Source organism: Nicotiana tabacum, chromosome 3 (assembly GCF_000715075.1).
Source record: "Nicotiana tabacum cultivar K326 chromosome 3, ASM71507v2, whole genome shotgun sequence".
Lineage (NCBI taxonomy): Eukaryota > Viridiplantae > Streptophyta > Magnoliopsida > Solanales > Solanaceae > Nicotiana > Nicotiana tabacum.
In genome coordinates this window covers 137,417,345-137,442,747 of record NC_134082.1, presented here as the reverse complement: position 1 = coordinate 137,442,747, position 25,403 = coordinate 137,417,345, and the positions used below count along the sequence as shown (strand labels likewise).

Genomic DNA, 25,403 nt, shown 5'->3' with positions numbered 1-25,403 from the left:
CTTTTTTTTGTTCTTGAAAAGTTTGACCAGTTTTCAGAGGGTTTAAGAATTAACAGACGTTGGGGGAAAAAGGGAATTAACAGACGTTGAATGTTCTTGTTAGCAATATTAAACTGTCGGCAAGTGAAAATAATCGTAAAGTTATGGTATATGGAAGTAGCACAAGAGACCACCTTATGGGCGAGAGTTTTCTACCCTATTGCACTGAGCAAAAGCTTCATTATATACTCAATGAATGTGTCCAAGTAAACAATTCTAATTAAATTTTGGTCCGACTCCAAACTTCCAATTCACTTCCGCTTTTTTTTTTTTATATAGAATTTCCCAGATTTCTTGGGGTGTTGTATTTATTTCCAAAATATAGGAGGAGGATGTGAGCCTTACCTCCAAGGATTATAACATAATGATATACATCCGACAGAGGTTGTTACATAAGTTTGTGCATCTGTTAAAGTACAAGACATTTACTACTTAGCTAACAAAAAAATTTGCTTTGTCATATTTAAGCAACAATAGGCATCTGGTGTCTGTCAAGCACAAAAGAACTTTTAGTTCCTTTTGGGAGTTGTTGGAAAGAAAGGTATAATTTGGCTTCAGAGTTAGTAGTCGCCAATTTTGCGAGAGAATATGCTACTTCATTTGCCTCCCTGAAGCAATGCACAGGGCTAATATTGGCCTGGTTCATTATTTGCGAAGTGTCCTTTATAATCTTCTTCAACCTATAGTTGTTGGTATCACCCTCCTTAAGCATATTCATTACCAGCATTGAGTCCAATTCAATTGTGAAGTCTGAGAACCCATTTTGTACACACCAATTAATGCCAAACATAGTAGCTCGAGCCTCTGCCATGTTATTGCTGCTGCATTTTGAAGGAATTGAGAAGGCCATAATGAGATCTCCTTGGTCGTTTCTCACTACTCCCCCCAATCCCGCTTTTCCATTACCATGAATAAAGCTTCCATCAGTATTTACTTTAATTGATCCCTGTTTAGGTTTGTTCCAGCATACTGAGATAGCCTTAGGAATAGATTGAAGTTTCATCATGTTGTCACAAAAGTTGGCCCAAAGGCAATGTTAGCTTGCATTTTGGGAAAGCTCTATTGATTGCAGCTTGAGTATTCCAGTAAATCTGTTGCTTCATCTTGTAGTAGTTGAACCTCTTTTTATCACCATATTTGCAAGAACATCTACTCTTCCACATCTCCCAGCATATTATAATAGGGATGATTTGGAGAGCAAGTTTGTGAAGAGCATTATTGGATTTTTGTAGCCACCAATGATTTATTAATCCTTTAATTGGCAATTGCATAGGAATGATTCCTAGGGGGGATCCTATAGCTTTCCAGATATACCTAGCTGTATCACTCTCAACAAAAACATGTTGCATAGTCTCTTTTTTTTGGGTTAGGTGCAGCAGTTACAATTAGAAGTAATATTCTTACCAAGATTAAGGATAATATCATCAAAAGGAAGTTTAGATAAGCACAATTTCCATGTTAGAAAAGAAATTTTAAAAGGAATGCTAAAGTGCCATATGTTTGTAAGGAATTGATCTTTCTCCTTTGTGTCTCTGAACAGATGTAAAATCGTCTTGTTAGAATACTTACCATTTTCAGTAAGATCCCAAAAAGCTTGGTCAGGCAGATCATGCCTACCAATGTTGATATTTTCTATATGGTGAATGAACTCATCTGGAAACAAATCTTTGAGCCTTTGAATATTCCATTTGCCATCTTGAATAAAATCTTTAATAAGGATTTTGGAGCTTTTGTTAGCATTTGGATATAAGGAAGCCAAAGGTCCCTTTCCAGTCCAATTATCCCACCATATACTTGAGTTTCCAAAGTTGATATGCCAAATAATGTGAGGTTCTGCCTTGTCTCTGACTTGAATCATCTTCTGCCATGAGTGAGAATTACTAGATACATTGTGTTTAATCAATGGATGGACTCTAGCACAGTATTTCTGGTTCATGAAAATAGCCCACAGAGAAGGGATAGTCCTAAACCTCCACCATCTTTTGGTGGCTAAAGTATTGGCAGTATCTTGCATTCTTTTGACCCCAATCCCTCCTTCGTCAAGAGGATAACAAAGTTTTTTCCAGGATCTCCAGTGATACTTCTTTTGATCCCGATTGTATCCCCATAAGAAATTGGCAAAATGTTTCTCAATAAGCTTAAAAATGGCTTTTGGAGGACACATAGCAGAAAGAGAATAAGTAGGGAAGGCTTGAAGCACATTTTTGATGAGAATGACTTTACCTCCGTATGAAAGCAATTTTCCATGCCAACCATTAAGCTTCTTGACAATACTGTTAACCATGCCATCAAAGTAGACAGTCGTTTTTCTTCCAATATAAATGGGGCATCCCAAATAGGTGAAAGGAAATTCCTTGTCCATAAAACCATTACAATTTCTGATTCTATTAATTCTAACAGCAACAGTTTTAGGAGCAGTTAAGAAAAAACTTTTATCCTTGTTAACCTTTTGACCAGAGCTTTTTTCATAACTATGAAGAATGTTCATGATGAGATTAATAGAGTTGCTATTACCACCGGAAAAGATAACTATGTCATCAGCATATGCTAGGTGGTTAATGGGTGGACATCTAAGTGGAATAGAGAAAGGAGTAAAATTATTATCTAGCAGAATGTTATTCAGGGAGCAAGAAAGTACTTCAGCGGCAAAGATGAACAAGGAGGGAGATAGGGTTTTAGACCCTGGCTAGATTTAAAAAAGCCTTTTCTAGAACCATTAATGATGATAGAATACCAATTACTAGACAGAAGATTAAAGATCATGTCAATCCAAATTTCTGCAAAACCAAATTTTCTAAGCACAATAGTGACAAAATTCCAAGACATTCTATCATAAGTTTTAGCCATGTCCAATTTCATTACAACATTACCACCTCTATTGGTATTTGAGATAGATTGAACAATTTACTGAGCTAAAAGAACATTTTCAGTAATGAGCCTATCCTTAACAAATACCCTCTCATGCGCAGAGATTAGCTTAGTAGGTAAAGGGTTTAGCTTATAGAAAGGATTTTAGAGATAATCTTGTTAGTGTAATTAGAAAGGCTAATAGGTCTAAAATCATTAAAAGTTGAAGGGGCAACCTTCTTAGGGATAAGAACAAGACAAGTATGAGTATAGAATTTAGTGAGTGTCTTACCTCGGAAGAAGTCAATAACAAAGGCTATGATATATTTTTGATGATGTCCCAATAACTTTGAAAGAAAAAACCATTGTACCCATCTGGCACAGCACTATTGGTGGCTGACAGGTTGAATATTGCATTTCTAATCTCAAGTGGATTGAGCTGCAATAGCTTTTGAATCTCAAGTGGAATTGCTTATTATAGAAAAGTGAAACCCATTATCTGTCAAAATTAATCACTTTATTTTTATTCTTTTGAAATGGAAGGAATAGTTAAAGTTAAAAGGAATTGTTCAGAAAAAAAATAAAAAAAAGCAGCAAAAGCAATGCGTACGTGTTCCCGCAGTAATCAGTTTATTCCACTGAGAAGTGTATCTTTGTAAAAAGAACCTCAAAAGCCGAGCAGCCAGGGGCGGATTTAGGGGGCGGAAGGGGACGCGAATCCCCTTCGCTGAAAAATTACACTGTATATATAAGGCAAAATCTGATTTTTTACCTCTATATATTAAGTTTTGAACTCTCTTAATAGAGTTCAAAAGTGTAGCTTAGTGGTCAAGGCGGTTCAAAACTTTCCTGAGGTCATAGGTTCAATTCCCGTTAGCTAAAAAAATTTTAACTTTTTTTTTGAACCCCCTTCGTAGAGATCCTGCCTCTGCCGCTGCGAGCAGCTACTTCCTGTTTTACACACTCTTTATTGTAAAATCAAGTGAAAATAGAGTCCGATCTGAAGAGGAAGAAGGTTCCAGTCTTCTCAGCGGTGAAGCATAAGGAGAAGTCGGAAATGCCGTCGTCCTCCTTCTCCGGCTATAGTTCTGAGAGTTATCCTTACTGAATTTAAACAAAGGTATAAATGTCTTTTGGAGTTACCTTGCGTTCCTTGCTATTATTTTAACGCTTGGTTGACTATAATTTGGACAATTATTGGAAACAATCAGAGTTATCTTACAGTATAATTATTGGACAATTCTTCTTCTGCTTCTTCTTCTTCTTCTTCTTCTTCTTCTTCTTCTTCTTCTTCTTCTTCTTCTTCTTCTTCTGCTTCTTCTTCTTCTCCTCCTCCTCCTCCTCCTCCTCCTTTCCCGTCCCCTTCCCCTTCCCCTTCCCCTTCCCCTTCCCCTTCTTCTTCCTCCTCTTCTTCCTCTTCTTCCTCTTCTTCTGCTCCTCCTTCTGCTACTCCTCCTCCTCCTCCTCCTCCTCCTCCTCCTCCTTTCCCGTCCCCTTCCCCTTCCCCTTCCCCTTCCCCTCCCCATCTCCTTCCCCTTCTTCTTCCTCCTCTTCTTCTTCTTCCTCTTCCTCCTCTTCTTCTTCCTCCTTCCTCTTCTTCTTCTTCTTCTTCTCCTCCTTCTGCTCCTCCTTCTCCTCCTCCTCCTCCTCCTTCTTCTTCTTCTTCTTCTTCTTCTTCTTCTTCTTCTTCTTCTTCTTCTTCTTCTTCTTCTTTTTCTTCTTCTTCTTCGAGTTTCAATCGACAGTGTTAACCAGTAACCTTCAACCACTGCCCAAAAAAAAAAAAGAGGTCAAAGAATTTCGAACTCTCTGCCATTATTATTTCCAGTGGGAATTCAAGTGGTTCGATCAAAGAATTTAAAATTTTCTTGTGAATCTGAAAATATGATATTCTTCGACGGTGGTGGGCAGTTGGGGATGATCAACGAGAGTAAGCATAGGAGCATCGTGAGTTTTGTGTGTGTTGTGAACAGTTGAGATGAAAGGAAAGAGAAAGTGGGAAGATACAGTCCTATAATTATGTCTAATAAAAATGAACCCTTAATTATATCCCTAATTTGAATTATGGTATAGAAATGGTAATTTGGTATGCTTAAATGTAATAAACACAAACCTTAAACATTGAGGGTAATAAGTTTTGATATATGGTATAAATAGGTAAAAATCCCTTTATTAAAATCCCTGGGTATTAGCTTATGTCCTAAAAGGCTCGGCGCGACTGGTCAGAGTCATCCAAAAGGCCTTCCAATGTACAAGATCATCTTCAAGGAGGCAATTGTTCTATCAACCTCATTATTATTGTTTTTCTTGATAAAGTGGCTAGTACGGACCTTGATTATTTCACCAGTTACCTGTTATCTTCCCTTATGCAGTATCAGGTAACTTTACATTGACAAGGTAAAAATAGATGGAAAAAAATCAACGAAGGAGACTGCTAAAATTGAACCTAGTCTTCCGTGATTTTAACCTAGCTCATTAACCGCTAAGTCACACCCTTCACCATTATAGCCTTCAGTCGTTGCAAACACATTGGGTGCTTCAATTCTTGCATGACAAACATAAATATGTGGGTCCATTGTCTAGCTGTTGTATTAGTATATGCCTCATCGCATGTAAAGAATTATCATCTTGATGATCTTATGCCAATTGATCTATCTCCTTACATCGTCTAATTATTTGACAATTTGGGATTCCTCTCTGTTGCTGGAAGGACATGTGCTTGTAAAGATCAGCTCCCAAATATGGGGAAAAGCATAAACTAACACAAAGTTGAGAAAACTACTGGATGCTTGACAACAGGAGCAAAAGAAACACCACACCCTCTTCTAATTTTTGCATTAAGTAGTAGCATTGTTTTGTTGTCCTGGTAAAGTAAGATCTTTAGTCATGAAAACTTATTGACGCATAAACTGGTTGAGTAACAAGGCATGAAAAGCGAAAATAACATGAACTTTGCACTCGAAACTTGATGACTGATTTTACTAAGCTTCACAAAGTACTCCCTCTGGTTCACATGACCAACTTTCCTTTTTATTTTGATCCAAAATAAGTGTCCATTTATATAATCAAGAAAAAATTCTAGTTGTTTCTAAAAAATTACCCTTACGTACTTTTCTCTAAAAAGTCTTTTACTCATCATATTAACTATGCTGCAACATTTAATTAATAGTTTCGTCACACTAACTATTTTTGTCTAGAATTTAGTATTTTCTTAATGGGTGTGCCCAAGGCAAATTGGTCACTTATTGTGGACCGAGAGTAATAAGGATCGGTCTCCAATGGTTCTGATCGTGGTACTTGTGGACACGTAACCCTTGAAGATAGTTTTTGACAAATCAAACCGATTTCGATTTAGACATTCTTACAAGAAATTATGATTAGTATACTTGCAGCGAGGTACCAGTGGACCCAGTCAAAAGTATTGCTATAGCGAAGCTCTCTGTCTTAAGAGTTGTGCCCATTCATTCAATAAGTTCGGCCTGTGTTTATGTTCCCAATTATCAGTGCGTTTGAGTTCCATTTCGTCTTTGTTAAGAAATTTCATTCATTCAGGAAAGTCAACTAGCTTTGCACTTGAATTGTCACGACGAAGTAGCGTCTAGACGAGTTTCGAGTAACTAAATAAACTTCAGAATTGTAAGTTCCCTTGGATCTCAACTCTTTACACTATTTTAAGACGACAAGATTGCGTGGTGGTCCACACAGCACTTCTTTCTCTTAATTTATATATATTGGCACCTTTTATCCCCATTCATGTAATACTCTTTTTTCCCCCGAGTGATGTAATACTCTTATTCATCTTATAAAGTTCTAAAATGGTTATCAGATCACATTATTAGTATTATTCTATATGATTTTCACCACTTTCAAAAAGAATTCAAATTTTTTTGATTCTTAAACCAAATTTCCTCCATCAAATGCTTTATAACCTTTTTAGTTAATTGCCACTAACATAATGTGTAAATCAACATGCGAAATTAGGATTAAGGGTGCTCTGAAGTCGGTATATTCTGCATGCCACTTTTATCAAGTGGGAAGGCGGAGTCTCATCTATACATGCAGTATTCTCTGAAATTGGGAGCTTTCAATACCCAGAATTATGACCCTAGGGCTTCCCCCAGGAGCTTGCGTCCAAAACCAGTTTCATCAATCTTTGAAGCTTCAGAAACTTTGACTAAAAGCAAAAAAGGCTTCATTAAACTTGTTAAAAAAAAAAATTCTTGAGGCAAGAAGCGCTTCATCCAACTTGGAAGTTTCAAATCAAAACTTTTCTCACATTCTAAATGTCTAATCTAAGTCTAAAAGGGCCGCTTTTCAAAATTTCCCCAAAGAAAAGGAAAACGGAATGCGTATGTTTAAACTGTGCAACTGCTTTTCTCACTGGTTTTCTGTATTAAAGAAAACGGATACCTCCTGAATCATGTCCTACCAGTAAGTTCCCCACCTAACTTCATTCTCTTTGGAGCCGGAGCTTCCAACATCTCCCCAGACCTCCATTGTTTGGACATATCGTGCAGGAAGGGGCAAGTGGTGCCATTTAGGCATCCCCTTGGTGTGTTGAAGAAAACGCAATGCTTCTGAAAATTCAGGCTGGCCTGATTTGGTTTTAGCTTCTTTAACGATTCTGGTCCTCTATTACCATAAGGATTGATATTTTGTAAGATTTCGCAATCCACAGATTCACGATTTTCTCCATGTTTCTTGATCAAGGATTTGTAGTAATTGATATCCTTGAGTAGAGGGGCAGCATTAGTCATTGTGGAGAATGGGGACGTGAGGCCAGTATTTGATGAATACGACTTTATTTGCAGCTCAGGCTGCGTAGCAACAGGAAATTTTGCCCTTGACGAAACCAGTGAAGGAACTAACTCAGAATTTACAAAGGGCTTCCCCTCTATATAGTCAGGTGCTCCATATTCATTAATCAGTTTCTTAATCATTTCCAAATTTAGGTCTGAAGTGGGGTGAACTAATGGCTTACTCCCATTAATGTCTGCAGTTCCTACATGAGCAGAGGCCCTTTGTTCATTAACCAAATTACTTTTCACGAATGTTTCAGGCTTAGAGATAGCCAAGGGCACAGATTTTGCCATTGGCTTTGGTCCAAAGATTGGTCCAGATCCTGCATGGGGAGCTTGGTATTCATTAATGGGCTTGTTAATTACCTTATCAGGTTTTGTCCTAGGCAAGGGAACCAGTAGATCCACTGACCTAGACATGGCAGCAGTTCCTCTTTGTTCATTAGTATTTCTTACCTCCAGTGACCGAGAGAAAACGGTTGAATCAGCAACAGCAGATTTGCGACTATCATTACCAGCTATCTGCTTATGCAGAGGATCAGCTGTTGACCTTGAGGTGTTACTACAAGAAACAATAGGCTTTGAGCCAGATGCAGCACCAGTTTCAGGATTGGTAGCCACTCCCTGTTCGTTCATCAGTTTCTGTATCTGTTCTGGGTTGCTAAGAAGCTTAATCAAGAAGTCAGTATCAATCAGACTACCCTGCTCTTGACTTTTTGCAAGTGCAGCTACAGCTGCGGTTACAGCAACCATCAAATCACCCTCAAAACCATGTGGCATCTTCTCAAGGATAGATTTTTCATTAGCAGGTGGATTTGAACAAGGTTGAGTTTTGCGCGGAGGGACACTCAGATTTTCAGTATTTGATTGATATTGGGGCACACAGATGCCATTAGCAGGTGGCTTTGGAGAAATTTGATTTTTGCACTGAGCTGCGTTCAGATTCTCATATGTTGAATGACACTGGGTAGCAGGGTTGTGGTTAGCTAGGGACTTTGGTAAAACTTCAGCCTGGTGCTGAGGAATCTCGGGATTTTCACATGTGGATGGAAACTGGGTGACCGGGTTGTGATTAGCAGGTGGCTTAGGAGAAATTTGATGTTGCTCAGTTCTGTTCACATTTTGACATCTTGAAAGATATGGAGCAGATTGCCCATTAACAGGCAGTCTAACACAAAAAGGAGAGTTACTCTGAGGTAGCCTGAGATCTTTGGAGGTTGACAAAGCCTGGGAAAACAATTTTCCACTAGCAGGTAGCTTTTGAGTGGTATCTATACTGATAGATGATGATGAACTGTCAGGCAGGCATGGGTCTAACAATTTGCTGCTGATGTTTTGGGATGGTGTTGAATGGGACGAACCTTCTACAACTGCTGTTTCTTCAATGGGAATGATTGGAATCACTTGAGTTTGGTTATCATCATAAAATTGGTCCAGATCCGACGAGGTGGAAGGACTATAAGCCAATAGGAGAAACCAGGGATCACAATCAAGTAAATTGGGACAAAAAAGCTATAAACCTAAAAGATAGTCCAAAAATTACATACTTGGGAGGAATTGCAGACCGAGAAGGATAAACAGCCTCAAGCAGTCTCTTTTCCCTATGCTTCTGAGCCTCTGCTTCTTTACTTTCTTCACCAGCAACCATACACCATCTCTCATTCAAATTAAACTACCAATACAGCAATAAATGGGCTATTACAACAATGTGTACAGAAACCAGGCAAATAAAGGCAACCTCCTATCATAAAAAACTTAGATTACCTTGGGAGGGCACTTCCATTTAGCCAGAGGTATGTAAGGAAGCCTCTCTTTTGGTTGCTTCGGACAATGTCTTCCTTCAAATGATGGTCTAAGCGACGGCTTAAACTGAAGATGATGTTGAGATCCCCTACCGACTTTTGATGGGCAATCCTCTTGTAGGAAATGTTTTACCTATTGCAACAACAACAACAACAACAAACCCAGTGAGTTCCCATAAATGTTTTACCTAATGAATGGTAAATTATGCACAATTGCCAAGGAGAACTAGGAAAAAACTAAAGCATATCAACGTTCTTGATAAGTAAAACTGAAAGCATGTCAATCTGGCATGTCATGAACAAAATACTACACTAAGAATATCTCCTTGAAAAAATGAGGGTGAGGGGGTTAAAAAGAATACAGTAACGGCAAAAATCCACTTCTTCATGTTAGCTTTGCCTTCAAAAAGTGGGAAACGATTGTCAATTAACAACTCAAACATTTAGGTGTAGCTGTGATGATCTGCTATGGTTCTCAAAAGCTTAATTAGCAAGATACAATCAGCGACCACTAAGAATGACTCTTGAACAAGGGATGAACTTTTACCAATCAGGTCTCGTTTAAAAAAGTCACCATGACATTGACAAATTATAATAGGGATAATCATAAAAGAACTATTTAGTGCACGATGATATGGATCACTGACACCATAACCATTACTTTGGTTCAGCATCATCTGATCTTGAAATGCCTTTAATTACAGGAAACATAAGAATTTTAGTAATTGCATTTTGTTATATAAGTGACTTGAATAAGTGCTTTTGTTCAGTTTTCCTTTTTCTGTCCAAATACATTTAATGGCAAGATTCTCAGCAAACTTTTTCATGCTCTTGAGTCTTGAATCTCCGGATCTACGACTGACCCACTAGTAGAATCTCGACATACTTTTTTTGTGCACTTGATTCTCCTAACCTGACACTAATTTTGTTCTTCGGATCATTATTTTTAAGAATGGTAACAGCTTATATATACAAGTATCAGCACAAAAGGGAAGTGTTGCAGCCATATCTATAGTTCAAAAGGGAAAGCAAAAGTGAGTCCTCGTTCTTCATACAAGGATACTATAACATCTAAAAGTGAGCTTACATCATCTAAAAATCCTCTTTACACCACAAATGAAACAAAAGAATGCAATTCATTTATAACATTTTTGGATCACTTCTTTGTCCAATTCATTTATAAGGCCACATATGGCAGCTGTCTTTAATTTTCTTTTCACGAATTAGCATAAATGAATTACTGCCCTTTTTTGTCTTCTTTCCTCTAATAAGCTCCTTTTCCTTCTCTTAAGAAGAAAAAAAGTTTCTTTCTTTTTTCTTTTGGATATTTAAGAGAAAATGATGCTTAAGAAGATTAACTTGCAGATTTATTCCCCGATTTTTTCAGTTGACAAGTAAATATAGCATAAGTCAATAATTTTCTGATTATTCAACACCAATTTATTCTATTTATATTGCTCTATATAGCTATAAAATTGTTTCAGAAATTTTTGCAAGGAAAAAATTCCCTAACGGTCCGATTACAAAAAATATTTCAATCAAGATGTCTAAATCTGGTCATAAATTCCATATTTACCTTGTAGTATGGTCTTATATGGGGAAACAGAGTTTTAAAAAAAATCCACAAGATTAACATCAAGATTTTGTTCTTTCCACCAAAGCCATCTTCATTTGATGGGCAAAATCTTACATGGTTCTTTCTTTCATCAAATGTCATGAAGTTCTCCAAACATGGCAGATTAGCAACTAAAACTGCAAAGTTAGGTTTAAATATGACTAAATTATCATGGAAATGGGGATGTTGAGATGGATGTGTAGACAAACTAGGTTGGATAGAATTAGGAATGAAGTTATTCGGGACAAGGTGGGAGTGGCCCCTGTGGAGGCAAAGATGCGTGAGGCAAGGTTGAGATGGTTCGGGCATGTTAAGAGGAGAAGCACAGATGCCCCAGTCAGGAGATATGAGAGATTGGCCTTGGGATGTGAGAGGAGGGGTAGAGGTAGGCCAAAGAATTCTCGGGGAGAGGTGATCAGGCGGGACATGACGCAGCTTGAGCTAACCGAGGACATGACCCTAGATAGAAGGGTGTGGAGGATGAAGACTAGGGTAGAAGGTTAAGAGGTAGTCGTGTGTTTCCTTTTGTCTTCTCCAGTTCGATAGTATTAGTGTTAGTACGGTACCCTTTTTTCCTTAGTTTGCTATATTCGCATGTCTTGTTCCGTTATTACTTGCCATCGGTAATTCCATAGTTTGCTAGCAGTACTTCGTTCATATTCTCGTTTGGTGCCTTGGATTTAGTTTTCTAAATATATTATTTTGCTACCTTTCATATTCTCTGTTGCTATCTTCGATTTAGTTTTCTAATTATTTGTCTTGTTATTACTTGCTATCAGGGCTTCTTTCACCTTCTTTAGCCGAGGGTCTATCGGAAACAGTCTCTCTGCTTTTCCAGGGTAAGGGTAAGGTTGCGTGCATCCTACCCTCCCCAAACCCCACTTGTGGGATTATACAAGGTGGTGGTTGTTGTTGTTGTTGTCATGGAAATGGGGCATAACTTCCAAGAGTCTTCATCCCGATTTGTTTTCCTTTTTGACTTAGCACGAGTAAGGAGGAGTTTGAAGTGCAATTAAAAGCTAGAAACATGAATGGGCATTTGGGCTAAAAATAGATCTTATGCCACTGTAATAACTTTTAGGATAAACATTTCTTAGAAATCCTTCAGGTAGTGACATACTGAAAAAATGTGATGAATAGTGTAGAAAGAGTAACATTTCTTAGAAATCCTTTAGGTAGAGAGATACTGAAAAAATGTGATGATAGTGTAGAAAAAGTTTTAAGCACAGAACACTGGACAACCAGTAAGGAGGTTGGGGTAATCTACTTGAAACTTTGAGGTTATTACATAGCATCCGAGCAGTAGCTTTTTTACGTAAATTACCAAATTTTTGGGACTTCAATGGAGATGACAGTATCCAAGCTGACGGAATTAGGCTTTGGAAATCATAATAATGTATCAATCTCATCAATTCCTTCATTTACAATATGTTTACAGTTCTTGCAGCTGTAATTTATAAGCACCTTTGCAAGATAGAGCCTGTTGAAGAAGCTTCTCAGTTGATACCAACTTAACATGGGCTGATTTACTGCCTTATTGCACGTTTGATCTTTCCGCCAAACTAAGTATTTTATGTACATATGTCCTAAAATTAATTTAATATTATCTGCTGGCTCCGCTCCAAAAAGGTAAAATGGTGCACTTGGTTGAGTGTTGAGTTATTTACCTAAAGGATTAGGGATCGATCCCCACTTAATACTTCCTTTTTTCTCTTTTTCTTAGTGGTGTACCCATGTTCCAAAAATCCTAGATCCGCCTCTGGAACTTAAGCAAGGAATTTGTTAGCGTAATAACATTTATCAAGTTACTTCCCCCTCCTTGCATTACCATTCATTAGGTATCTTGTTGATATCTTCAATATATATAAGACCAAGAACATAATTTAGTAAAAGTTCTCAGCCAAAATGTAATTCAAGGGACTACCTTGTGGGTTGGGAATTGATGTGATTCTAGATGGGGATTTTTTTAATGAATATTGGGTATGATCTGCCTCAAGATGCATCTTTCTTTTAATATTTTATATCTCATTCTAAAACTCTTGGCTGAAACAGCAGAGACACATCACTTTAATAAACCTGCTCCCCTCCCAGTGTTGATCTCATTTCTTATTTTTCATCCACACATGTAGCAAATATGCTGAGGTCTTTGTCAACGAGCATCGTGTATGATCAAATTTATAAATAAAAAGCTTCTAGTAACTGTTTACCTGAATGATAATATGGACGAGTTCGACATTCACCTTGACGCTTGATAGTACTTCTCTAACATTTTAAGTTGATTTAAATACATGTAAGTTCCCTTTCATAAGTCCTTTTCTTTATCCGTAAAAGAATATTCTATAGAATAGCAGAGCACTAAGCATGTGCTTTGGCGTTACAAACAAAATTATTTACATTCTTTCCTAATTCTGAATATGCGAACCTTATGTTGTCTGTCTTTAGTCTGCCACTAGATATTAGTTCTTTGTTTCACTCTTCCTTCAGATAAATTTAAGTTCCTCTTAACAAGTTAGATACCTTTATTTTACATTGTTTGATCATGTGTAATATAAGAGCTTCGGGTAACTGTTTACCTTAACAATAGCATAGAAAAGTTCAGCCTTTATCTTGAAACCGAATAGTACTTTCTCCCTCTCATTGAATATTGTCAGTCTTTCATCTTGTCAACAGATATTACTCCAACCGTCCCAATTTACATGACTCTTTTCATTTTGGAACGTCCTAAAAGGCTTGAAACCATTTCATTTCTTATACAAATTTCATAAATTCAAAGTCAATAGACTATTCAAATCTATACTTTGACGTGTTGTTTTCCCTTTTAAACTTATTTTCGAACATTACTACAGTATTTCTTCTACTATCACTAATATACCAAGCAAGTTAAACTTCATGTCCAATCAAATACTATCATATAAAAAAGGATGAATATCAATAAAATCATTTTGACTTGTATAGAAAAATGTATGTTTGCCTTGAATTCTTGTAATTACTAGTGCAAAGCAATAATGACAAATTAACAGCAATAAATCAATATGATAACTAATAGACAGACACACACCAAGAAGCCTTATTAACTACATGCTCTGGTGTCATCTAATTATAAAAACACAATGGCACTTAAAATTTGAATTTTAGCAAATATTGATGAAGACCGCCTTTCAACCAAAAGGATAAACAGCAAAGTCAAAGCTCGAAAGAAAAATCAGTGGCCACTAAGCCTTACAAACCTAACAGCTGAAAACATTACTTCTTGGCGGAAAACCAGAAGTTTCCTTTGTCTACATCCACTTCAAGGAACCTAAAGACACTAATACACAACTCAAACAATCGCTCAAGGCCTTTGACTCTCTCCCTCAAAGCTATGTTTTTTTTTTTTTGACAATGGTGGTATCTGGGCCAGCTTGTTTACACCTCTGCTACCTCCCTAAAGTTTCAACTTTTATCTCATCCTTCTCTTTACCCTTTAGTCCTATAAAAACCCTTAATCTCCTTTTCCAGATTTACAGTCCAGAATAACCCCACCTAAAACTGATTGCAATGTTTTTCTACAATCCTGCCACTCACATATAACATAAAATCACTACATCAGGCAGCCAAACTAAAATAAATTAATACAGGTAACGCAACATAGCAAAACTAGTTATCATCTATTTATCTACGAACAGAGGCTAGCCTGAAACTGACTAAATGCTCATGAATAAGAAATCAAAAACAGGCATAAACTTCGTGCACTAAAAATACACTGTGTGCAGTAATGTGGTGTATACCTGACAAAGATTAGGTCCAGTAGCCCAGGAAACCCTGTTTGATTTCTTCAATTCCATGAAATCCCTTAAAATCAGATGAATTAATTAATAGATTCGAAAACACTCAAATTTCTTATAGATAAAAACGAATTGTTTTCGCCTCCAGAGAATTAATGCAAGTTATATCTGCGTTCTGAAAAAAGCTAAGAGAATACAAGTCGGAAGCTGAGATTAGAGTAATCTACAGAATGCGAAAACCCTAGAAGTTGAAAAGCGCCACGGGGATGCAGTTTTGTTATATGGCTGCTGCTGCTGGAGTCTGGAGAAATCGTTACACTTCTTTTCAGGTTTAGCGCTTACAGCTCATCATCATGTCTTTTTATATTATAAAAAAGAAATAGTAGTACGTCCATTTATTTGGAATTTAGTCCTTTTTCTCTTTGGATTGTGAAACGTACTCCTTTCTTTTCTCTCCTTTACCCATCCGTAGATTTTGTTTTGTTTTAGGAATGCATACGTAGTTATTTTATTTTATTTATATCTTCCTAATTTTTATGGTGCTGTCTACTTGCACTCACCTCCCCTACTTGTTACGATTTCCCATCATTACCTATACAGCTATACCACATAATTATGTTCATCAAAAATTCAAAATTTAGACAAATAAAATTAAATCATACAATATTACTAGAGTTTAAACACATTTGTTCCATAGTTATATTCCAGCTTCCTCGAACATCAAAGAATAAATCATAGGGGTATAACATTACTAGATTTCATTAATAATTGCAAATTGTCACGATCCGGATTTCCCACCTTCGGGAGTCGTGATGGCACATACTCGTGAAAGCTAGGCAAGCCGAGTATTATAGATTCACTAACCCTTTTACTTAGCCTTTTTAACAGTTTTAAAACAGCATGCGATCAACAGTGAAATATTAATAATAATTAAAGACATGCGGAAGACGAAATATGATAACTTAGCCAAATACAAATACGAAAAATACAAAGTACATCTCTACCCAGAACTGGTGTCACAATATCACGAAGCATCTACTAATACTACAAACAGTTGTCTGGAAAGAAAGATACAATCTGTCTCTGAAGTAAATGAAAACAGAATGTAAATATAGAAGGGGACGCCAGGGCCTGCGAACGCCTGCAGGACTACCTCGGATCTCCTGATGGACTGAAGGCAGCAACCTCTCTCTACGGTCCGTATGCTCCAGAACCGGGATCTACACACAGTGTAGAGTGTAGTATCAACACAACCGATCCCATGTACTGGTAAGTGTCGAGCCTAACCTCGGTGAAGTAGTGACGAGGCTACCAAATAAACCTGTACAATTTAAGCATATACGACAAGCAATAATAATGAAAACTAGCAGTTAAAGGTGGGAAGGGGAACATGTTGTAGGGAAATATCAAGTAACAACAGTAACTCAGGAGAAAACATAAGAACATTTTAAGGTTTGCATAAGTAAGAATAAAGAAACAATAACATATCAGCATCCACTTTCATCATTTATTGTTGCGGCGCGCAACCCGATCCAAATCATATAACACTGTTGCGGCGTGCAACCCGATCCAATCAGATATTATTATTGCGGCGTGCAACCCAATCCAATCAGGTATCACTGTTGCGGCGTGCAACCTGACCCCTCCTGTCCTCCCTTATTTCTCCATGTTGTGGCGTGCAACCCGATCCCATATAACATTGTTGCGGTGTGCAACCCGATCCAAATATACAATTCAACACCAAACACAAAGAGTCCCGGTAATGGATCAATAAGGAAACAATAATATCCCGACAAGGGAATCAACAATAAGAATAAACATATCCCGGCAAGGGAACCGATAGTAAGAATTAAATACGTCCCGACAAGGGAATCAACTATAACCAAACTTGTACCAACATTTAACTTTACAAATAAAATCTCAACTGGAACCAGTACTCAACAATAAACAACTACCACGAGAATAATCACAATTCTTGCCCAACATGGAGAATCAACAACTTAGGCATTTGTAGTATTTATCAAGAACACAACAATTACAATTTAAGACCCACAGGCATGCTTGACAACTACATATAGATACTCGTCACTACACCTATACGTCGCGCACTACACTAGCACATAACAAATAAGACACAACACCTATTCCCTCAAGCTAAGGTTAGACCAAACACTTACCTCGAATTTTCACGGCCAACTCAAGCCTCAAACATCGCTTTTCCTTTAGAATTCGCCTCTAAATTACTTGTATCTAATCCAAATTAATTTAACAACATCAATAAATGCTAGGGAGTTCATACCCAATGTTAAATTATAGGTTTTCTACCATTTCCCCCAAAAAGTCAAAAAATTGACCCCGGGCCCGCTTGATCAAAACTCGAGGTTCGGACCAAAACCCGATCAACCGTTCACCCACGAGCCCAAATATACAATTAGTTTCGAAATCCGACCCCAAAACGAGGTCTAAATCCCATTTATTCAAAAAGCCCTAACTCTACCCAAATTCCTAATTTCTACCATGAAAACCTTTGATTTTTGATTAAAAAGTGATGAAAAACATTGGGTAATTGAAAGAGTAAAGTTTAGAATTGATTACCGGCACTTTGGGGATGAATTTGTGTGAAGAAAATCGCCTCTAGGCCTTAGGAGTTCGAAAATATGAAGAAAAATTAGTTCTGTCCGCGATGGGGTCTGTTTTAAAATGACCGGGCACGCTTTCATCGCGTTCACGATGGGCCTGTCGCGTTCGCGATGGGTCAGGAACATAGGGCCATCAAATTCGCATTAAAAGGCTCGCGTTCGAGGAGCTTCATCTCCTCAAGCCTTCGCGTTCGCGGTCAGGTGGCCACGTTCGCGTAGAACAATTTGAAATCCCTCCCCCAGGTCTACTAACCCTACACGTTCGCGAGAGCCTGAATGCGTTCGCGAAGGGTAACTCCCCCCCAGCTTTGTATTCGCGTCCTGAGCTCCACGTTCGCGAAGAACAAACTGGCACCTGAGGAAACTTGTCTTACGCGTTCGCGAGTGTAGCCACGCGAACGCGAAGAACAAAATCTCTGTGCACCTGAGACAGCAAAACCTGCAACTTTTCTAAGTGTAAAAATATCCCGAAACCTATCCAAAACTCACCCGATCCCTCGGGACTCCAAACCAAACATGCATACTAACTCAATAACATCATATGGACTTACTCGTGCAATCAAATCGCCAAATTAACATCTTTAACACGAATTTAGCATTAAAATCAAAGAAAAATCTCAAAACTCTTAAGTTCAAATTTTAACAACCGAGGATCTGATTCACGTCATTTCAAGTCCGTTTCTTACCAAATTTTGTAGGCTCAACCTAAATACCATATAAGACCTGTACCGGGCTCCAAAACCAAGATACATGCCCGATATCATCAATTTCAAATACATTCAAATTTTCAAAAACTCTTAAAATTCCAGTTAAACAATTTTCTTCAAAAATTTATTTCTCGAGTTTGGGACCTCGGTATTCAATTCCGTCCCATGCTTTTCTACGGACCCTCCGGGACCGTCAAATCATGGGTTCGGGTCCGTTTACCCAAAATATTGACCAAAGTCAACTTAAATTCCATTTTTAATGGCCAAATTAGCATTTTCATCAAATTTTCACATAAAAGCATTCCGGATATACGTCCGGACTGCACACGCAAATCGAGGTGAGATAAAAGGAGGTTTTTAAGCCTTAGAATACAGAATTTACTTGTAAATCAAGTGATGACCTTTTGGGTCATCACACAAATAGTTGCATGTTTTACATTCATTTGATGCACATATTTCCATTATTTCTAAATGGCTAAGGAGGGATGAACATTGCACTAATAATTGTACAAAAAGCAATACAAGTTGTGCCTTTTCTACTAGGTATTATTTTAAATTGTGAATATGTACAGGGGTAAATTGGTAAATTCATTTCTCCATAAAAATACATGTACTGCAGTACTGTAAAACACGTGTATTGTCCTCTCCATAAACTGCTTGTAGTGCATTTTACCAAGTAAACATAGATAATTACCCATATTCTCTCACTGATCAGCGACTTTGAAGAGGATTACTAATAAATTCTCGGTGTTCTTCCGAGTTCTTCTTCTGTTGCTCCTTCGATTCTCCAAAATTTAAGCTAACTCTAATGAGTGTTGGTTGGATTTTTCAAGGTATTACTTTATTTCTATTGGTGTAAGCACAATTTGATGGGATATACCTGGTATAGCTGAGTTCCTATTTTTCTGATTGGTGAGCATATAATACTTTGGTTCTAATTTTTCGAATATTATTAACTTAGAAATCTTCATTCTACTTCTAGAGCTCTCTGTGGATATATTGCCTTTTTCTTCTCCTTTTTTCTCCAATTAAGTCTACCATTTTGTATTTGTGGTTGCAATTTTTTTGGTCTTTCTTCACGTTTCCTTGTGAATTCTGTACATGTCACACTTCCTTTTTACACACCCGAAGGTAGCACAAGGGAGTTTTTTCAATTTAAGTGATATTATTCGAAATGAGATTATTTATTTATTTTTATTCAAAGTCGCCACTTGGGATGGTTTGTTTTTTGGTGTCCCAAGTCACAGGTTTATTTTAAAATCCCAAATCGAGGAAAAAATTCGACTTTCCTTTTGAAGTATGCGAACCAGTAATTCTGAATAAGGAATCTGTTAACCTGAGGGAAGGTGTTAGGCACCCCGGGTTCCATGGTTCTAGCACAGTCGCTTAAACTATCATAATTGGCTTATTATCAGATTTTAATACATGTTTTACCTATGATACATTTCAAAATTATTAGCCGCTTTTAATTAATTTTGGGAAGATTCAACGTTATCTAACACACGTCTTGAACCACGCCACATGAAATGCACCCGCGGTCCACGACACATTTTATTTAACGTTGTTGAGATTTGGATTTGGGTCATATAAAATGCACACCCGAGTTTAAGGAAATTAATTTAAATTGCGCGCCTAAAACAACTACACACTTTCAAGTCTGCGAGGGCCATGGAAAATTCAATTAATGGCACACCTCAAATTTAAAAGAGTTATTATTAATTATCCGAGGTCCATGGGTTATTTAATGAAAATGGCACACCTCAAATTTTCTATAAGAGCTAACTAGTTTTGTGAGGGCCATAGGAAGTATAGAATTATATGTTGCCTTAGATACAAAAAAAAAAGTTTCTTCACTAGGTAAAAGAATACTAAACTTACAGTCTACAAATGGAAAGAAACGTTCAGCAATTTGTACCACCCAAATGGGCAAACGGGGTCATAAATATTCTCCCATCTTCGTCAGAGCCAAATACACAAACCCAAAAAATATACTATAGTTCAGAGAGCCTTCAAAAGAGGTCACTTTAATTCAGATCATATTCCCCTACGTGTTGACCTTTAAAGCAGAAGAGAACTAACTTGCACCAATAACTGTGCAAACAAAGTTGCCATCAGATTATTCCACTTCTAAAAGCGAACCAAAAATTGTCTGCTCCCTAACGATAATCAAATATTTTACTACTGGTCACAAAAATACGCAAATATCTCAAATGCGCTAAGTCTGCTGACCAGTTCTTGGCTCCTATATTACAACACAATTGGTTTGGCAGAATCTAAATTATCAACAATAAAGACTAATCATCTACAGCTTTCGCGTCATCAAATGAAAACAAATAGCTAAGCATTTAATGCTCTACAAATGAATTGATGTTAGCCATGATTACCATTGTTTTATAACGAAACACTTTTTCCTAACAAAATTCGTCTATGATTATGTTATTGCAATGACTTAGTGGCGCACAGATTTATTTCATTTAAATGAAGAACAATCATCCTTTTTTTTTGTGCATTACTTAGGTAGTGAGCAGAATGGAAAGTAGAACAAACATGAACAACAGATTTCCATCTTCCTATAGATAGCTCGAAGAACAGAAAGATTGTCGGCAAACTACCAAACTAACAAGCTCTCATTAATTGAAACAACAAATATATTCCAAAATAGATGTAGAATCCCAAATCTGGACAGATCTTTTAACAATTCCAGCAACAAAAATAAAAATAATTCCAGTAGCTAACATCCCTTTTGATTTTTTTTAAAAGATTTACAGGGTAATGGCATACTACAACAACAGAATTCCAAGTCATGAAACAGATTCACATGAATAAATCGAGGGACCAACAATTTTAATCATTAAAATGAAAACAGAATACAAGGGGTTTCAAACTTATCTAATCAAACAGCAACAAAATGACTGAAACAAGCTAAATGAAAAGCCGAAAACAATTGTGACAGTGAGAGCTCGGTCAATTCCTCGGCAACAGCAGAAACACCATGATTTCCAACCTCAGTTTGAACACCCAGAGATATCAACTTCAATTTTTGAACTAGTTAAGAAGGAAAACATTTCTTTTATAGCCTTGCTTTGGCTTTTGAACCTTTTGCTTTAAAACCCAGAACACTTTTTCTTTGAATTCTTTAAAAAATGCTTTTCAGTTGATCTCTAGGTGTTTGTTAGTGTATGAGGGAGAGTGTGTAGGAGAGTAGGAACGAAAATGGAGAAGATGAAAGCATCGAGCAGTAGCTCAAGCCTCGGATGCGCCGTTTCTTCAGGGGTCCAAGTCTAGGAGCTCCTGATTTTTCTATCTCTACGTGCGCCGCTGCTATCTCTGTCTTTAGAAGTGAGGTCTAATGTGTGTTTTATATGCAGAGAGAATGATGAAGAGTGGGTGGAGGAAATATTTTTGGGGAGAGTGGGGAATATGAGTGGAGAAAGTGGGGAGAGTGGGGAACATGAGTGGGGAAAGTGGGGAGTGAGTGGAGAAAAGTGAGAATAAATTCAAACATGGTCAAAAATTAAGTGCTCAAAGTACATGCATATGATTATTTGTTCAAATGCATCTTATGAAAATTCTCTGCATTGGTGCATACTTCACTGCGGCACTTTGCATACTAATGTAGCTAAGGTGCTCGATAATATGCCTAAAGCAACTAAATAATTTTTTTTTTATTTCTTTTCCTTTTTTACACAGGAGTTCTACAACTTACACATGGTTCAAGGAATGATGTATTGAAAGAGATGTATTGTTGTTGGATCGAAGCATGGTAAAAATGAAAAAAAAAACACATTTATCTAATAGCATTGAAGCCATGGGCAAGAAGGTGAGAACTTTAGAGATTGACTTAACCTCTCTTGAAACAGTCTTCTAGCTATGAGCACAAGCATGTAACATAGTTATCGCCATTTTCATTAGAATCAGAAGTTTGATCTCAAACCTCTAAAATATGTCGCACAAATTGGGAGACAAAGTTTTAAAAGCTGACACAACTATCCAAATCAGAAAAAATGAGTAACAGTCAGATATAAGATAATACTATCCAGGAAGCATACAGAAATCTCACAAACATTTGAAGAAAGTTGAACTTGAGTGTTTGAGGTTGTATGCTTGCCATTGTTAGTTTACATTGGGAGTTGTTTAGAAAGTCAGTTGCATATAGAACTTAAAGATTAGCATGTGGTTCACTATCAAAGCATACACCTTCTTGCCATGTGATAACAACCAGAGTAACAATATGTGGGATAAGAGTTCAAATATATTATAGCTAGACAACAAAATGAAGACGTGAATGAGCACTTATATGAACATCTTAAATAAGGTGAATACTTTACCAGATGCAGATGCCATTGATAAATTTTTATCTCTTTTTGAAGTCGACTACTACCGCAAGTCCTGCGACTTAACGTCAAAACTTAATTGTACAAATTATAGCTTAAATCTCAAATATTTAATAAGCAGAGCATATTAATTAATCACTCACTTGCCATAACTCAACATCTTCTCCTTGAATCATCTTTTTTGATTCTCATTTATTATTTCTTATATAGGATTTAAAGCTAACACAATTACCTATTTCTCTTCTAGGCTGATGATGACCTTTTTCCGTCAGATGTTTCCAAGTCGTCTTTAAGACTCTTGAATTTCTGAAAATTTAAGTTATTATGGCATCTCCTACAATACTTATAATGAACAGGAATGTATTTTTGTAGGTAATGGACTTGAGGCTCACTACATTAGGGGAATTGGCAGCTGTTTGAGCAAGCTATTGTCACCAAATGCTCATTTGAGGATATCGCTAATATTGAAAGGTTCTCTTATCATTTTGAAGCTATTGCCTTAAGGTAAGCTAATGGACAACAAAGGGGAATGAAGGCTTAAAGCCAGAAAAATATAGAGGTTGATAATTTGAGCATATCAATATTGAAAGAATTGCTTGAGCACTTAACATATGACTGTACCGAAGAAAAGTAATCACATGTAGGAGGTTTACTTGAAAAGTTAATCATAAGCAAATTCACTAAATAAGAAGCTTTAACCTATTTCTGATGTCATCGTATCTTGCCTTATTTTAATCACGTTGTCAAATTTTTATAGTACAAGCATTACGGTGCCACTGATATGGGATCCGAAGGAGGAATTCACATACTTTAGCAGGGCAACGTAAGTTGAGAACTACAACATAAAAGATGCTTCATCATTTGAGAATACTAAATGCTTCCTTTATACTTTTGTTTGCAGCTACTTTTAATTATAATCTTTTATGAGATTGAAACTGTTGTTCCTCTGTACTTGTAAATAATGATTCTGAAAATTAGAACGTTAGCTTATAAACGTAAATATAAATAAAAAATCAGAAATTAATTCGAGCCCACTGAATTCACAGTGTTTCCTTAAGGAATTTAATCCCCTCCTAGTACCCAAGGTTATAGATTATTTCCTCCCAGGATAGAACAAATTACACACTGGTGTAGCGGTACTTCAAACCCCAGTGTTTCAGCGAACACAAAGTTCGGCAACAAATCACACTTATGGATGTTTTGTTTGTAGTTAAAAACAATGCAGAATAAGGAGGACAACTCAGAAGTCGAATGGAAATTCTGAGAGGAAGGAATGCAAAGTATAGCCAATGTTGAATTCTTACTGAAGAGAATATCAAATTGCAATTCGTTTTTCCAGTGTATACGCAGTGTATACAGAGCGTATATCCAGTATATGCAGAGTGTATATCCAGTGTATACAGAGTGTATATTAAGTGTATACAGAGTGTTTCAAGTGTTTTTTCCGATGTGTTCTTCTTTCTCTCCAACTTATGCTCTATTTATAGCAGTTATTTGAGAGAAATCCGCCCCTTCCATGGTGCAACAAGCACTAGATCATGGAGAAAGCACTTACATGGTGGTATATACACTTGCTTGGTGGGAGGAACACTTGCACTATTGTGGGAGGTGCACTAGGTTGCTTATTGTATTGTGTTGCAACACAATACACGGATTGGAAAACATCCGTTACAAACACGGATTATATCACGTTAATATTCACTATTAACAAATAAATTTGGTCCAAAAAATTAATCAATCGATCGATCATTTGACCAAATCCGAATCCAAATCCAAATCCCATTTCCCATTCACTCTAATTTTAAGACTATTTCATCTTAAACAAAAACTCAACAATCCCCCACATGAATGGGGAATGGCTATATCACGGAAGTATGCATGAAAAACTTGTGTGATTTGCAAACAAGAATTAATTGCATCTGGATAAGTAGGTTTCTCTTTGAACTTTCCGTAGTGAACTTATGTCGGATATACTCGGTCAATCGGTAGATTTGATATCTTTGAACCGTCGAACTTTAATGTATACCTAGACAACCATAAGTCACACAATCAATCCCTTAACCGTCTTTGGTTCTCATTGTTGTTCGTTTCAGCCATGAACACTGCCTGGTTTCATAAGTGCGTAGAGAATTGGCCTTGCAAAATTCTCCTTGAAGCGGCTAACACTTCACACTTACATAGGTGATTCCTAAACGTGTCATCCCGTAGATACATTATTTGATATACCATGTATCAAATTTAGAAATCATTAAAAAGTCTTAATGCTTTATCCTTGGTACTGAACATTGTCTCATCACGAGAATGGACTAAAACAAATTTTGTTGACAATGTTGAACCGTCATTAATGACTTTGTTTGATCTCCTTGAACCTAGATCTTGGGATCTCCAGTCTTCTAGGTAGAGTTACCGCCACAATGACTTGTTCTCGGCCATAGTCTCATTCCCTTCGATGATTTCTCAACTACCTCTCTAGTTAGGCCTTTTGTAAGTGGATCTGACACATTATCACTTGACTTTACATAGTCAATCGTGATAATTCCTCTAGAGAGAAGTTGCCTAACGGTTTTATGTCTTCGTCGTATATGACGAGATTTACCGTTATACATAACGCTCCCAGCCCTTCCAATTGCCGCTTGGCTATCACAGTGTATGCATATTGGTGCCAACGGTTTGGGCCAAAATGGAATATCTTCCAAGAAATTCCGGAGCCATTCAGCTTCTTCACCGGCTTTATCTAAGGCTATGAACTTAGCCTTCATTGTAGAGCGGGCAATACATGTTTGTTTGGACGACTTCCAAGATACCGCTCCTCCACCAATAGTGAATACATATCCACTTGTGGACTTCGAATCAGTTG

At 37.1% G+C, this 25,403-nt stretch overlaps 1 protein-coding gene and 1 long non-coding RNA gene across 2 annotated transcripts; one reads left to right on the top strand and one right to left on the bottom strand.

Annotated features, from left to right (window-relative positions):
- Nucleotides 1–7,055: 7,055 nt before the first annotated feature.
- On the bottom strand, nt 7,056–15,212 carry LOC107810226 (zinc finger CCCH domain-containing protein 45-like). Its single transcript, XM_016634983.2, has 4 exons — nt 14,870–15,212; nt 9,450–9,620; nt 9,233–9,357; nt 7,056–9,141 (listed from the first exon to the last, which is right to left on the bottom strand). The coding sequence occupies exons 1-4, from the start codon at nt 14,924–14,926 to the stop codon at nt 7,305–7,307; spliced, it is 2,190 nt and encodes a 729-aa protein (XP_016490469.2). The 5' UTR covers nt 14,927–15,212; the 3' UTR covers nt 7,056–7,304.
- A 5,688-nt stretch (nt 15,213–20,900) lies between these two features.
- On the top strand, nt 20,901–23,991 carry LOC107810222 (uncharacterized). The gene is made up of 3 exons (XR_001653584.2): nt 20,901–21,260; nt 21,903–22,032; nt 22,919–23,991. It is a non-coding gene; the product is annotated as an uncharacterized LOC107810222 (long non-coding RNA).
- The last annotated feature ends 1,412 nt before the right edge of the window (nt 23,992–25,403 follow it).